This window comes from Nicotiana tabacum, chromosome 7, assembly GCF_000715075.1.
Source record: "Nicotiana tabacum cultivar K326 chromosome 7, ASM71507v2, whole genome shotgun sequence".
Classification (NCBI taxonomy): Eukaryota; Viridiplantae; Streptophyta; class Magnoliopsida; order Solanales; family Solanaceae; genus Nicotiana; species Nicotiana tabacum.
In genome coordinates this window covers 102573526-102590694 of record NC_134086.1, presented here as the reverse complement: position 1 = coordinate 102590694, position 17169 = coordinate 102573526, and the positions used below count along the sequence as shown (strand labels likewise).

Sequence of the window (17169 nt, the reverse complement as noted above, 5' to 3'; positions counted from 1 at the left end):
AGCCTTATTTAATTTCTTTCATACCCCTCTTTCGGAATCAGTAGCGAATATCAGAAACACAAACATGAAAGATAAGAAAAGGAAGAAAGAAAAGGAAAGATAAAGAAAGAAAGAAAAAGAAAAAAAAGAAAAAAGAAGGAAAGAGAAAAGAAGAAGAAAAATAATAAAAAGAAAAAGAGAAAAGCAAAAGATAAAAGAAGAAAAAGAAAAAAAGAGGAAAAGAAGAAAGAAAAAACAACAAAACAACAAAAAGAGAAAAAGGAAGAAAGAAAAGAAAAGAAAAGAAGAAAAAGAAAAGAAAAATCACAACAACAGAGCAATTCCTATGTCATGAACTACGTTCGACCTGATTCCTTTCAAGGATATGTAGGCAGCCTCACAGTTCGGTCTCATCAAAATAAAAATCCAAAAGTCCCCAAGCAAGAAACTGGGGCAGAAGTTGTGGTTGTTGTAAGAAATCTAATTTCGAAAGTTGTAATTTTGAACCCATGTGAATCATTTTGAGCCTTTAATATCCTTTCTTTTTAACCCTATCCAAAAGCCCACATTACGGTCCAAAGAAAGACCTTCCGATCAGTCTTCGAGAGAAGCCAAGTCAAGCAAGAGGAGGTAATTCATATCAGAGGCAATACTTTGGCCCAAGCAGAAAAATAATGATAATGAGAGAGTCTTATTGGTGAAAACCCTAATGGGCACCGTAGGGCGACAAGAGCTGAGAGAAATCCAAAAATGAGAGAGTCTTATTGGTGAAAACCCTTGCGGACACCATAAGGCGACGGTAAGTTGAGAGAAAGAACAGAATGAGAGAGGCTTGATGGTGAAAACCCTTCGGGCACTACAAGTCGAATAAGGATTGTGAATCAGATTGGATAATCGGAGCATTGAAGTCCAGTTTCATGGTTCAGGGGTATAACAAGAGTTGAACATCAGACTTGTTTGACAGATTAGGCCACTTAATCAATATGTGCATGTCATGGTCATTGGAGTTGGTAACCACATCTGATAGGTTTCTACTTTGTAGTTTTCTTGTTAGGAATCATCTCTTTCCTTTGCCCATTACTCTATTCCTTTTGTCTTGTTTACTTCCTCTTCCTGAGTCTGTTGGGTCAAAATAAGTGAGAAATGACTTCAAAATTTGCCACCAGCTTTTCAATTGCACAAAACGGGTTTTGGCCAGTACATCAAAATGTCATAAGTCAGGAAAGAACAACAAACACATTGAGCTGGTAATAATCAACATGCTTTGGGATCCTTATGAAATACAAAGGTTTGGTACACATCAATTCAGGAACAATGCAACAGATGGAGGGTGTTAGGTGAACAGATCAAAGGTATTTTCGGTGAAACATGACGGTTTTGTACATATCAATTCATAAACAATGCAACAAGATGGAAGGGTTTGGTGAACGGATCAAAGGTATTTTCTATGGTAAGATCGACAAAAGGTGTTTAATCAGTGACAAGCGAGGTCCTCCTAGCATAAATCAAAGTTATCGTGGCAAGTGAAGGAGCAATAGACCTCAAGGCCAGGGCCAGTGGTTTAAGTCAAGAAAAACAACATGCACGATGAGTGGGTAGCAATTGTCGTGCTTTGGAATTCATGAGAAACACAAAGATGCAGTACATGTCAACACAAGAGCACGATGCAACAGATGGAGGGTGTTAGGTGGACGGATCAAAGGTATTTTCGGTAAAACACAAAGGTTGGTAAATGTCAGTTCATGAGCAGTGCAACAGATAGAAGGAATTGGGTCTGAACGGAGAAGGGGGCATTTTCTGTGATAAGGATGACAAAGAAAGTGGCTAGTCCATAAGCAAGCAAGGTCCTCGAGGGGAAATCAGTTATCATAGGAAGTGAAGGAGCAATCGCCCTCAAAGTCAAGGCCACAAACCAACCACCACATTTTAAACTAACAAGATTTATTTTTGATTGAAACAGGGGCAGAAAATCGGATGTTTCGGAGAAACCCTCCATAAAGAAAGGCAGTCACCGAACAGGTTTGATTTTTAATTTTCAGAACCCTCCTGGAAAATGAGACCTAGTTTGAAGTTCAGAAATAACATAATCTTGCATAAATGTATCCCAAAAGAATATAAGTTAGCTTAGAAGTTTGCATGTTCGAGATAGGATTTAATTAGGAGTCTCCAGGACCCTCCTGAATAATGGGACTTTGCTTTAAAATTTCGATTAGATAATGACATTTAGCGTAAACTCTGATGTAGAGTAGTACGATTCAGACATGAAAGTTGTCACCCTTAAGATAAAATTTGACATTTGATTTTCAGGACCTTCCTGGATAATGAGGAGTAGTTTAAAGATTCTCTTAGATAGCAAGATTTAGCAGAAGTCACACATGTAGAAGATATAACTTAGATTTAAAATTGTCGTTTAGTTAAGAGTTGTTAGGACCCCCCTGAATAATGGGACCTAGCTTTCAAATCCTTAGTAATACTTGGTAATATGATTTAGTTCTACAATCACATCTGTCCCCAGCCACCAAACTGGGGCAGAAAATGTTCTTTGTTTTGTCTATCTTGAAGTCAGGAGCCCGCCTGGAGAGCAGGGAGCACTTTTAAGTTGAAGTCAGGAGCCCGCCTGGAAAGCAGGGAATACTTTCAAGTCAGCAGTCAGGAGCCCGCCTGAAGAACAAGGGAGTACAATTTAAACTTTAGCTTTCAAATTCTTTGTTTTGTCTATCTTGAAGTCAGGAGCCCGCCTGGAGAGCAGGGAGCACTTTCAAGTTGAAGTCAGGAGCCCACCTGGAAAGCAGGGAATACTTTCAAGTCAGCAATCAGGAGCCCGCCTGGAGAACAAGGGAGTACAATTCAAGTTTTAGCTTTCAAGTTCTTATTGATATTTGGTAATGTGATCCATTTTACACTTACATCTGTGCCCAGCCACCAAACCGGGGCAGAATATTTTCTTTGTTTTGTCTATTTTGTTGAAGTCAGGAGCCCGCCTGGAGAGCAGGGAATACATTTCAAGTTAGCAGTCAGGAGTCCGCCTGGAGAGAAAGGAATACATTCAAGTTTAGCAGTCAGGAGCCCGCCTGGAGAGCAGGGAATATATGTCAAGTTCAGCGGTCAGGAGCCCGCCTGGAGAGCAGGGAATACATTTCAAGTTAGCAGTCAGGGGCCCTGCCTAGAGAATAGGGTCAGTTTTTACTTTAGTCAAGCTTAATTTATAGTTTTCCTAGTCTATTATTTAGTTTAATTTCATCACTGCATCAATAGTACAAGTGGTTTACAATTTTGCTAACAACCCACAAATCTTCCTAGTGCAAACTGGGGCAGAAAATTTCTTTGTTTTATCTATTTTATTGTAATCAGGCGCACACCTGGAGAACAAGGGGAAACAACTTAAGTTTCTAGGGAAAGCAGTGTCGAAGGAAGACAACTCGAGTTTCAAGGGAAAGCAGTTTCGAAGGAAGCCAGTTCAAGTTTCAAGGGAAAATGGTTCAAGGTGCAAAGGAAAACAGTGTCAAGTAACAAGAGAAGATGGTTCGAGTTCAACAGTCAGGCGTCTACCTGAAGAAAAGGAAAAGCATCTCAAATTGCAATTCAAGTCAGCAACCAAAGAATCTCGCGGAAAGAGTGCGAGTCAACAGTTTGAGGTGATCAACAGAAGTTAGTCACAATAAAGAAAAGAGAGAAAGGCAAGAAGTGAATCCAAATGTAGAAGTTGATGAAAGATGTGAATTTCTTAAGACGTGGTGGAAGTCACAAGCACTACATGTCCGGTCCTGACCCAAAAGCTGTAGAAGAATGAGCTAGCACCTGCAGCTAACAAACGCCAAGGTTCAAATCTAAAGTCTGCATGAAGAACCATTCAAGACTCAAGATCAAGTTTCAGAAGACTTATAAATAGGAATCTTGTAACTCGTAGTTGATAGGCTTAGCTAGTCTTTTTCATATTTTGATTTTGATGTAATAGCAGGACTGTGGACCGGAACCTCGACGGAACGGCACCTCGACCGGCTCTCCACCTCGGTATACTCCATCACCTCACTCGTCTCTGAACTACACGTGGCCTGATTCCTTTATAGCCAAGGATATGTAGGCAGCCCAGATACCAGGGCTCGGTCATACTCCCTTCTCTTTTAGCTTTAGTCTCTCCAAATAAGGGTCGGGTCAAAAACCTGTCTAGTCAGTCTTTGTCTGAAAACTCTGTACGTTTCCAGTCAAAGATGGGCAGTTGTAGACATGTGATTTTTGACCCTCCCCAAGATTTTTTATATATTAGCGTAAAATATTTAATTTAGGCATAATATAGATATTTTAAGTAATTTTGACCCTTTTACTTTAATTTTATTAAAAGAAAACAAAAAATCACAAAAATAGGTTCATTAATGTTTTGTAGTCATTTTTAATCTAAACAAATCTTTAGAAAATATATGCAAAAACAGTATCATATTTTTATTTTAATATGATATTTGAAAATACCAAAAATAGATTTGTTTTAATGGTTAGTTTTATTTTAATAATTATTTGAATAGTAGAAATAATTAACAAATGGGCCCGTATTATTAATCTCGTTCGCAGCGAAAGAATAGAAATTGGGCTCGAGCAACCCATCTTTAGGCCTAATTTTGGACCTAGCACACAATTTCCAAGCCCATAATTCTTAGGCCCATACCCCTTAACCTAAAACCCTACCAAAAACCTAGACTATATAAATAAAATAAAAGCAAAAAACGAAAGGGGGAAACGAACAAAACAATACACAAGAAAGCTGCGCGGAACGACCCCGACCCCCTTCACGTCATCTTCTTCAACCTCCCCCGTTCTGAAATTTCTCCAACGAAATAAAAAGACCTCCCCCCCCCGTTTTAATTCTCTTCAAAAACAGAAAACGACGTGGACAAAAAGCTAAAAAGGAAAAGCTGCGCAGGACCCCCCCCCCCCCCCGGGGTTGTCTTCTCCAAACGACCCATTGCCATTGTTCTTCTTCTGCAACAGAGAACCAAAAATAGACCCCCCTTTTCGTTTTAATTTCCTTGAGCAACCATGAACAAGGAAGCAGCCATAAACAGTGCCTCTTAGCTTTCTTCTTCTTCTCTAGTGAACACCACCAAAACCTTAGGGACCTAAGCTTCTTCTTCAACCAACACAAACGACCCCTTCATTGCTGATCGGCCTTCTTCAACAGAACAGTGACGAGTTCGCCAAAAAACGAGTTGAAAAGACCACCAACATCTCCTTACTCACGTCGTCATACCACCCTTCATCCCTCTCTGTATTCTTTCTTCAACCATGACATACCTCCTTGACCAAGAAAGCCCTCCATCGTCGTAGCTTCCCATTACAACACACACACACACATAGCTGCAACGGGAGGGCAACATCAGTGAAAGATCAGGAGTGAAAGGGAGGTGACGAGTGGTGTTCGAAAAGTCGATGAAACAGTAGTCTCGATATAGGTTCATCCGAGTTGTCCGTCTGCGAAGCCGAGGTGTCGTACAAGTTTGTCGATAACGGTTCTGATCTCAGTTCATTCGAAAGACTTCTCTGAATTTTGGTTTAGAGGTAAATTCCCATGCTTCATGTTTTGGAGATTTTTTGCCTAATTATGTTTCAGAAATGAAAAGATTAGATTCGTTGCTTATCTTATCCCCTGCAATTTCTTCTTTCTCTTTATGAATGTGAGTCTATGCTGAAATTTTGCTTAGATGTTTTGGTCCTAGAGCCATATATTTAGAGTTCTTAATTCCATTTGTTCACTAGTTGTGATACATGCTTATATTTATTTCTGTTAAAGCATCAATAACTTTTAGGATCCTGATTGTGTTGCTATTTGAGTTACATTAGTGGTATTTTAAGCTTTAAAATGAATCGAACAATTAGAGCTCTTGATATTTAGGCTACTGTAATGGTAACTGATGAATGGGCCACACGAGTTTAAAACTCTCCGGCTCAATGACTGTTTTGTTCGCCTAATTGGTTTGGCCTAACTGTCAGTAAGGCTACAAACTAGCCCACGTTTCCGATACTAATTTATTTTGTTCCTTCCACAATAATTTCCGTGACACGTGGCTCTCACAAATGTTGCTATTGAAAATTGAATTTTGTAGTTTGCTTTAGGAGCGTTCCTTAAATTGATTTTCTTTAATTACTAATTTCGGGTGTGCATTTCATGTGACTCAAATCCAAATCCCAACAACGTTGAATAAAATATGTCGCGGATTGCGGTGCATTTCATGTAGTGCGATCCAAAGACATGTTTTGAACGACGTTCAATCTTCCTTAAAAATTGAATAAAAGCGGTTAAAAAGCTAAAATCGGCACATAGTTTCATAATTGATTAAAATCAGATAAATAAGCTGAATATAGCAGTTAGGAGACCGTGCTAGAACCACGGAACTCGGGAATGCCTAACACCTTCTCCCGGGTTAACAGAATTCCTTACCCGGATTTCTGGTTCGCGGACTGTATTACAGAGTCAACCTTTTCCTCGACTCGGGATTCGAACCGGCGACTTGGGACACCATAAATCTCCCAAGTGGCAACTCTGAATTTCTTAATATAAATCCCGTTTCGATTGTCTTTTAATTGGAAAAATTCTTTTATACTCCCTTACGTGGTGTAAGTGAAAAAAGGAGGTGTGACAATCACCTAGTGTTTTTTTGCATCCATTGGGATTTGAACCTAAGATCTTATGGTTCTCACTCATTTCATTGACCACTAGGCCACACCTTTGGATGCTAATGCTAGTAACATTTCTGAGACGTCCTAGTACGAACGGAGCCTCGAAGTAACTTGGGAATTGAAGGATAATCGGCACAATAAGAAAATTGGCGAAGCTCACACTTGCAAGTTTTATCATATTTTTGCTGTCAACACTGAAAACATAAGGGATTTGCAGTAATGCAAATTTAATATCAATGAACAAATAAAAGACAAGGGAAGTCTCAATCACCAGAATTCCTAATTCTTATAGAGATTTGACCATCAAATACCGATTGATTAATTTATTCCTGGAAATAGAAACTTTCCTATTGCAGAATTCTGAGCATAAAGAAAGATCAAATTCTTTGGTTTCTTATGCTTTTTTTTTTGTTAGTTCAAATGTACCAAGCTATCAATCAGTCAACAAACACAACCCTCCCTCTTGAGAAGAACCAAGTACGTACCCCAATATTGTTTCTAATCTTTCTTTTAGAGAAATGTGAAATTGCGGTAACTGAATCCAATGTGCATCAGGATGAAAAAAAGAAAGCAACAAAAGACTAATGGTGTGTTTGGTACGAAGTAAATATTTTCCGAAAAATATTTTCCAATTTTTTCATGTTTGGTTGGCTTAAATGTTTTGAAAAATATTTTCCTTTTGAACCCATTGGAGTAAAATGTTTTCCTTATCAACACAAGGAAAAACATTTTCCAAAACTCCTTCTCAACCTTCCCCCCTACGCACCCAACCCCCTCTCCAAAAGGCTCTTTTTTTTTTAAATTTCAGTTTTTTTTCCGTCACCACACACCCTGCTATCCCACCCCCTTCGTGCGTGCAATTTTTTTTTTTTTTTTAAATTTCAAATTTCTATTTTTCGTTTTTTTTTTGCACCACCCCCACCCCGCCAAACCCCCATCCCCCCTCCCCCCGGAAAAAATATTTTTTTAATATATTTTCAGTTTTACTTTTTTCATCTTTCGGATTATAGGTTCGAAATTTTACAAGTTCCAAAGTTATGAGTTTGGAGGTTTATGTGTTTGGATGTTTACGGGTTTAGAAATATTTATAAAATTTACGGGTTCGAAAGTTCGCAGTTTCGAAAGTTTAGCGGTTCGGAAGTTTATGAAATTTGTAGGCTCAGAAGGTTGTTGGTTCGAAAATTTATGGCTTCATATTTATTGTATCTAAATTAATTATGAATACTCTTGAAACGTTATTTTCCTTAATTTGTATATCAAATACCGGAAAATGAATAAGATTACTACTTGTTTTCCAAAAAAATATTTTCTTGAATAACATTTTCCGTTATACCAAACACATCCTAAATCTCCGGTTTAGTTCTAAAATACATCATAATGTCAAATGAGAATGGAAAAAAGTATAGGTTAGAGAAAAACAGAAGTGGGAAAAGTCAGACAAACAATGATTGAAATCAGAGATGGCCAACGAAAGGAACTAAATCAAAGTAAGTCCAAACTGTGAAATAGATCATATCTTTATATAAAAAGAACATAAAACACTCGTATACAATATAATGACCGGCGAAACATGGCACATCAAATACGACAAATGAATTCATATTCTACACCTAGCAGAAAGTATCCAGTATGCTCTTCCAAACTTTCTCCACGTCATGGCCCATGCAGCAAACTTCATAGACTGAGATAGCAATCTCAAAGCTTCAATTTGGGTACTTTTTAATAGAGTGAACGTAATTACTCAAGGAGTAGAGGGTTTGTATGATGGAGAAAGTGAAGGAAAAGTTAGTTTAGGCAGTTCGGGGATTTTAGGCTTTGGCATAGCTGGAACTTCTGGTTTAGGAAGTTCGGGGATTTTAGGCTTTGGAAGCTCTGGGAGTTTTGGCTTTGGCAGCTCTGGGATTTCTGGTTTTGGCAAAGCTGGAACTTCAGGCTTTCTTATAGTTGGAGGAACCTCCGTCTTTGGCACTGCTGGGATTTCTGGCTTTTTCAAGGGAGGAAACTCGGGTTTTGGCATTGCTGGAATTTCAGGCTTTGGCATAGCAGGAAGCTCGGGTTTTGGCACAGCTGGGATCTCATGCTTTGGCAAAGTTGGAGGCTTTGGGGCAGCTGGTATCTCGGGCTTAGGCATAGTAGGTACTTCAGGCTTTGGCAAAGTTGGTAACTCAGGTTTTTGGATGGTTGGTAGCTCAGGCTTTGGCACAGTTGGTACTTCAGGCTTTTGGATGGTTGGTAGCTCAGACTTTGGCACAGTTGGTACTTCAGGCTTTGGTAAAGTTGGTAACTCAGGCTTTGGGACAGTTGGTAGCTTGGCCTTTGGCACAATTGGTACTTCAGGCTTTGGCATAGTTGGTAACTCAGGCTTCGGGATGGATGGTAGCTCGGGCTTTGGCACAGTTGGTACTTCAGGTTTTGGCATAATAGGAATCTCAGGCTTTGGGACAGCTGGCATTTCAGGCTTTGGGACAGCTGGTATTTCAGGCTTTGGGATGGTTGGAAGCTCAGGTTTCGGCACAGTTGGGATCTCAGGCTTTGGTATGGCTGGAATCTCAGGTTTCGGCACAGTTGGGATCTCAGGCTTTGGCAAGGTTGGAACTTTTGGTAATTCTGGTTTAGGAATCTCAGGGAGGGGTGTCTCTAGTAGGCGCCGTGCAGTTGCACCAATTATGGGGCCATGCATGAAGCACAAGTTGAGAAATGCAAGTAGTAAGAGGGAGGATAGCTGGTAATGGTGAGCCATTTTTCTGCAGATCCTAGAAGCTTGAAGAAGAAAGTGTAGAGTTAATGAAACTGGGATGTGTTATTGGCTTTAAGTCTATTGCTATATATAGGTTTTAAAATGCATGCAGCAATTGCTTCATGATTTTGTTTGTTACGTAAGGACCTAATAAGTAGTTGAACTTCTCATCCACTTGGCTTAATCTCTGGTACCTCAAAAAGTCAATGTGGATTACCTAATAACATATTAAAAGTCTGAACCTGTCACAAATATATGGTATGCTGGCAACCTGATACCAATTCCCAGTTTAGCTGTACTTATTTCTCTAGAAAGAGAAAAGTCATTGTTTCACATTTACTGTAAATCTTCATTTTGGTATGTACCTAATGGCTCTATCACCTGAGGAAATTGACAGAAATTACAAATGTCAAACAAAAAGGTATTGCTTCTCAAGGGAGTAATGTTTTAACGGTTAATATGACCATTAGAGGATGCAAACATGATGAAATGGACGACCAGAAGTGGGGAAAATGGTAAACTTACCTCATTAGTCACATATTACCCGTTATTCTATTTTCTAAACTAGCTAATATTAGAATTGTAAGTACAAAGGTAGGCAAAAGAATGACACTCAAGCCTAACGGATTAAAACAGAGGGAAAAAGGAACTTGGTTTTACAGAGTACAAACTTACCACAATGGCGTAGACTTAGCATAATCCGATTATTCTTTTGGTTCAAAATTCAAATGATAGACTTTTGACAGTTTATACGATTTTCCAGGAAATGAAAATAGACAATAGCTGAAACAATAGCATATCAAATCCAGACTCGTGAATAGTTGCATTGCATATACTATAGCATTGGTTTCGATATTGAGCCAGGTAAAATAACAATGAGGCAGCAGTACAGAAAGCAGACGGCAGAAGGTTCTTTTACAATTAGTAAACGGATCTCGCGCTTGACAGTTATATCACATTCAGCCTTTGATCAAAGAAACAATGAGATTGTTAATACAAGTAAATTCAGACAAAAACATAAACAGGGTATTAGAAGAGATTCAGCTACACAGTTCCCGATTTCTAATGGAGACAACATTATACACTCTAGAGTTCTTCTCATAACCATGAGTGTACTGCTCAAAGGTACAGTCTATATATATATAGTCGTTGTAGCTACCCTGATCGTCTGAGCTCTGCTTCAGCTTTTGTCTTTAATCCGTGGGAAAGGTTAGGAAGTTCACCGAAAGAGATTGATTGTTTACTAGAAATAGAAATATGTATATTGGTTTAGTGCTGGAGATATGAAAAAGGAAAAAAAAAAGATAATTCAAAAGGTCACAATTATTGAAGATTTGATTAAGTAAATGAAAATGTACCCTTCCTAACAATTTATGTTTTTAGATGAAATAGTCACAATTCAACATGAATTAGAGCAGATAGAGTCCTAGATTCAAAACAAACCACCACCTATTATTAAAAAAATTTCCATAATGTTGGGGAATAACTTGAATATTAGATGAGATAGTCGCACAATAAAGTGTTAAGAGATTTTTTTGTAATAAGGAATGTGTTAGAGAAATTTTAGCTAGTTCATATGTCCATAACTATCCATTGCTCCACAAGCACAATCTCCCTCTTGAGAGAAACCAGGTATCCCCATTGTCTTTTATGTTTCTTTTAGAGCATGCAAAATTGTGGTAACTGAATCCGTTGTGCATTAGGATGAATGAGACAGAAAGCAACAAATGCTTGAATATTCACTTTAGTTCTTGCATTTGAGATCACTGATTATTCTACCGGCGCTTAAATATGTTAAATCATCCTTTCCATCTCTTTGTGAAGGAAGAAAGTGGTAATAGGTTTTAAATAAACGAAGGGGAGTAGGGGGGAAAACGATTGAGCAAAATCAGATAGCCAACGGTAGGAACTAAATAAAAGTGACTCTAGAAAGTGACATAGATTATAGCTTTATAACACTGTATAAAAAGTTCATAAAACACTCATATAGTATATAATGACACGATAAACATGGTACATCCAATACAAATATTATAAAAGAATCATAATTTCTACTCCCTAGAGAAAGTATCCAATATGTTGTGCCAAACTATCTCCATGTCATGTCCACGCAGCAAACTTCATGGACCAAGATGGAAATCTCAAAACACAGTTGGGTACCTTCTAATAGAGTGAACAGTATTATAATTACTCAAGGAGTAGCGGGTTTGTGTGGTGGAGAAAGTGAAGGAAAAGATATCTCTTTTGGTTTAGGCAGTTCTGGGATTTCAGGCTTTGGCATAGCTGGGACTTCTAGCTTTGGAAGCTCTGGTAGTTTTGGCTTTGGTAGCTCCGGGATTTTTGTCTTTGGTAGTTCCGGGATTTCTGGCTTTGGCACAATTGGTACCTCGGGCTTTGGCAAAGCTGGAACTTCAGGCTTTTTCACAGCTGGAGGAACCTCGGTCTTTGGCACTGTTGGGATTTCTGGCTTTGGCACAATTGGTACCTCGGGCTTTGGCAAAGCTGGAACTTCAGGCTTTTTCACAGCTGGAGGAACCTCGGTCTTTGGCACTGTTGGGATTTCTGGCTTTGGCACAATTGGTACCTCGGGCTTTGGCAAAGCTGGAACTTCAGGCTTTTTCATAGCTGGAGGAACCTCAGTCTTTGGCACTGTTGGGATTTCTGGCTTTTTTAGGGGAGGAAGCTCGGGTTTTGGCATTGCTGGGATCTCAGGCTTTGACACAGCAGGAAGCTCAGGTTTTGGGGCAACTGGTAACTTAGGCTTGGGCACAGCTGGGATCTCAGGCTTTGGTAACGTTGGTAACTCAGGCTTCGGGATAGATGGTAGCTCGGGCTTTGGCACAGTTGTTACTTCAGGTTTTGGGATAATAGGAATCTCTGGCTTTGGAACAGCTGGTATTTCAGGCTTTGGTATGGTTGGAAGCTCAGGCTTCGGCACAGTTGGGATCTCAAGCTTTGGCAAGGTTGGAACTTTAGGGAACTCTGGTTTAGGAATCTCGGGGAGGGGCATCTCTAGAAGACGACGTGCAGTTGCTCCAGTTATCGGGCCATGGATGAAACACAAGTTGAGAAATGCAAGCAGTAAGAGGGAGGATAGCTGGTAATGGTGAGCCATTTTTCTGCAAATCCTAGAAGCTTAAAGAAGAATGCTTATAGAATCAATGAAACTCAGATATGTGTTATTGGCTTTAAGTCTATTGCTATATATAGGTTTTTAGTGCAAGCAAAACATTAGTTTAAAGATTTTGTTTGTTACGTAAGGACCTATGTAGTTGAACTTCCCATCCATTTGGCTTCATGTCTGGTACCTTAAAAAGTCAATTTATTGGATTACCTAATTAACATACTAATAGTCTGAACCTGTCACAAACATCTGGTATGCTGGCAACCTGATAACAATTCTCAGCTTAGCTGTTCTTATTTCTTTATAAAGAGAAAAGAACGGGTAATGAAAAATGGATCAATTATCCAATCCGACCCATTTTTAATACGGATAAAAACGGATTAGCCGGTGGATAATATGGTTAACCATATTATCCATGACTTCTTGCATATGATCACTTTTGAGAGAATTTTTAGTCTCCCTAACTTGAGGAACCCCCAATTTGAGGCTTTACAAATGTAAAAGTTAGACCTATTGAATATCAATTGGTTACCCATTGGTTATCCATTTTCTAAATGGATAATATGTTTCTTATCCGTATTTAACCCGTTTTTAAAAACTTCATTATCCAACCCATTTTCTAGTGGATAATATATATGGGTGGTTAACTGTTTTCTTTTAACCATTTTGCAACCCCTAATTACAAATGTCAAACAGAAAGGTATTGCTTCACATTTTCTATCGAGCTAAAGGGAGTAATAATGCTTTAACGGGGTTAATATGACCATTAGAGGATGCAACATGAATAGTTGCATTGCATATAGCATTGGCCTCGATCTGGAGCCAGGTAAAATAACAATGAGGCGGCTGTATAGAAAGTAGACAGCAATTATAATTGGTAAAAGGATCTCGTGCTTGACAGTTATATCACATGTAGCCTTTCAGCAAAGAAACAATGAGATTTTTTTACAAGTAAATTGACACAAATACATAAACAGGGTATTAGAAGAGATTCAGCTACAAAGTTCCCGATTTGTAATAGAGACAAGATTATCACTCTAGTGTTCTTCCCACAACCATGAGTGCACTGCTTAAAGATACAATCTATATAGTCGATGCAGCTACCCTGAAGTATGAGCTGCTGAGAAGGGAAAAAGATAGATTCAAAAGGTCATGATTACTGAAAATAGGATTAAATAAATGAAATTTTACCCTCTCGTACGGTTTGTGCTGAGGTGTCATTTGTGGTTTTAATGTTATGTTGTGGGATTTGACGCCTCGAGTAGGTCCGTGTTATATTTTGGGACTTGCTGGTATGATTTGACGGGGTCCTAAGGGGTGTGGGTATTTTTTGGATCATTGGTGGAGAAACTAGTTAAGTTAAGAAATTTGAAGTTTGACTGTCACGACCCAAACCAAAGGGCTACGACGGACACCCGATACCTTACTCAACCGGGTACCAACATAACATATCTTTCTTATCGTACTATCATGGGTAAATGTCCCAAAAGGGTCGTCATGAGATAAACAGAATAAAACATAAGTTAACGCTAGACATAAGAACTTATACATGTGAAATACGTGCAAATAAGACCAAAATGATCACTCATACACTGAACATGGGCCGACAAGGCCATACAATTTTCATATACATGACATCTGTTTACAAGCCTCTAAGAGTACATACACAACATAAAGGTCGGGACAGGGCCCCGCCATACCAATCAATACATATCCAAAGCATACTGACCAAATAGGCAACTCCGGAACAAGTGGAGTGTACTAATACTTCCGCTGAGCTGATAGCCTACTTGGAGGACTGTCAACCTATCAATCGGGACCTGCGGGCATGAAACGCAGTGTCCCCAGGCAAAAAGGACGTCACTACAAATAAAGTACCGAGTATGTAAGGCAGGAAAGCATAAACAAGAACAGTAATATAAAGAGAGATAGAGGAGATACAATCTGTAACATCTGAGTGCCTCTGGGGGCTACTGATATGAAACACATAATACATATATATACATAAACTTTAAAAAATATTTGACTCTGTGGGCGTCATCATCATCATATCGTACCCGGCCTCAAAGAGGACTCGGTAAAAATGTACCGGGCCGTCATAAGGCTTGGTAGAATCGTACCCGGCCACGTGGAGCTCGTTAAACCCAACTGATCAGTGGTTGCACAATAAGTGTCGTACCCGACCGACTATAGCGCGGCTTGGTAGAGTAAAATATATACTATATATAATGCATGCTTGACTCATGGAATCACGTTCTAAACCTTTCGAAGTGACTTAAGGTCGTTGCACCTTTAGTTAACATTATGGACATCCATACCCTCAATATGAACCTCAGTAGGATTTAAGGTCATACACACTTGCTTAGAATAATTTTATAAGAAAAGAACAACATGAACAACCTTAGTTCCTAGGAGTAGATCCGTTATGAATTAGCGTATCGTTTATGTTCCTATCGCTTTAGATCATGCCAAAAAAAATAAGTAAGTGCCTTAACATACTTTATCACAATCTTTCCAATCACCAAGTTGAACTCGCCTCTTCGCACCTTAATCTACAACAATGATAATAATACTATAATCAAGTTATGATAGGTATAACTATCGCACAATGGACGACAAGCTTATTTTGTATAAAAACGGGCAGCATCTCCCCTATAATCCTTACTTCCTCCAAATTCAAGATAACTCCAACAACACAATAAAAACATATATACATTATTTTCCAACCTTATATTACACCATCAAATACTACAAAACAGCCCAATACACTCCAACCTTTTCATACACAAAACGACCACCGTACTAGTGTCAAACGACCCGGAAATGTTACGACAAACGACAAGCCCATCACCCTACATCTATATGGTGTTTCTCCACAACCTTCCTCCTCCAAAACTCCACAAAATAGTAGTAAAACACGCAGCCCAACAGCAACACAAAATAATCCACAAAACAATCCGCTACAAGTGAATAACTCGAACTCATGGCTTCCAATCACCATCCCGTGAGTTCTTACAAGTATAGAACGACATACCATGAACTTACAACAGAAAAAATGGATGAAAGAGAGCAGTAAACTTACCATATTTATTGGATAACTCAGCCCTTATCTTGGTTCTTCAAACTCTAGGTTTTACTCCCAATTAGAACTTGAAAGGAAGAGAAAATCAATTAGGGTTTGTAGGTAATTTTTGGGAAGAAGTTTGCAGGGGTTGAGGTCTGGTTATTTATGATATATAATGAAGTTTATATTTCAGGAGATAAGCCCTTAAATGGGTTATTTGGCTGACCCGAAATTGCCTCTTTTTGGATTCTCATTTAACCAAGTAGGTGACACACCTACTTGTCACCTAGCATCCTGCGCAGTCTCGCAAAATTGCATATATCTCTCTACTCCGATATTGTATTTATAAACAATTTAATACGTGAGAAAATAGACTCATAGAGATTCAATTTAATGGGTGGAACACCCTATAACTCTAAGTATATTGGGATAAAATCGCAGTTATATTTGACCTAAGTTTCAACACATTTATCAATGTAACTTGTGATGACCTTTTTCAACTTTTGTTCCACAACTCGCTTGACTTCAAATCATAACACACGTTTATCATACGACTAAAATAACTCATAAAATAATCTCCTTATAATTTTAAATACTGTATTCTCGCCGCAAAAGTACATGTTACAATATTCCCAACTTGTCGACTTTCGACGAAACCTATTTTCTTCAATTCATTTAGGTTCTAAGCCTTCAAACCCTCTTGGTACTTGGTATTCATGATCTTAAATATTTTTAACCTCCATTGTAACATGATTAACTTACTTTATGTACTTTCAAAGTTGATTTCATTTCTGAGCTTGCATCAATTGACTTACGAATACCCTCATGTACGAAAACATGGGGTGTAACATTGACCATGGTCAATATCGGGTCAAGACGACCTCTTTTCAGTATTTTGAGTGTGCAATAAGGCCCATAGCGTGTTTTATGATTGAAATGCATATATGGTTTGTGTTCGGGAGGTTCCAGATGAATTTCGGGGTGGTTTAGGATCATTTCGGTGAAGTTTGGAATTGCTGGTTCTGGTACTAAACAATTGCAAACTTTTTGTTGCAATTGCGAACTACCTCATTTGCGAACTTCTGGTCGCAATTGCGAGCCCACAGTTTTGAACCTGTGGTCGCATTGCAGATTTTTTGTCGTAAATGCAATATCTGCAACTAGGTTAAGATTTGGAATTTCGGGATTTTAGCTCATTCTTTCATATTTTGAACCCTAGACTTAGTAAGAGGTGATTTTTTCAAATTTTCAAATTTCAAACTTACACTGAACACCTCTAAACAACTCGAAACCAGCTCAAATATTGCACACAAGTTTCAAATGACACAACGAACATATTCCAACTTCCGGAATAACAATCCGAGCCCAATAACTCCGAAGTCAACTCCTGGTCAAACCTTTGAACTTTCTTGACCTTCAAATTGCCAACTTTCGCGAAATAGTGCCAAAACCTTCTAGAAATATCTAAATACAAATCCGGGCGTCCAAAATCACCATCCATCCGGACCTAATGAAATCATAAAAACTCCGATCCAATGTTAATTTCACAAAAGTCAAACTCGATTAACCCTTTCAACTTAAAGCTTCAAAATTGAGAAT

At 38.7% G+C, this 17169-nt stretch overlaps 2 protein-coding genes across 2 annotated transcripts; both read right to left on the bottom strand.

Annotated features, from left to right (window-relative positions):
* Nucleotides 1–8167: 8167 nt before the first annotated feature.
* Nucleotides 8168–9591, bottom strand: LOC107785442 (uncharacterized). The gene has a single exon (XM_016606748.2). It carries the CDS (start codon nt 9383–9385, stop codon nt 8387–8389), a length of 999 nt encoding a protein of 332 aa, XP_016462234.2. The 5' UTR covers nt 9386–9591; the 3' UTR covers nt 8168–8386.
* Nucleotides 9592–11500: 1909 nt separating this feature from the next.
* LOC107785439 (uncharacterized) lies at nt 11501–12497 on the bottom strand. Its single transcript, XM_016606745.2, has one exon. It carries the CDS (start codon nt 12495–12497, stop codon nt 11574–11576), a length of 924 nt encoding a protein of 307 aa, XP_016462231.2. The 3' UTR covers nt 11501–11573.
* Nucleotides 12498–17169: the final 4672 nt, after the last annotated feature.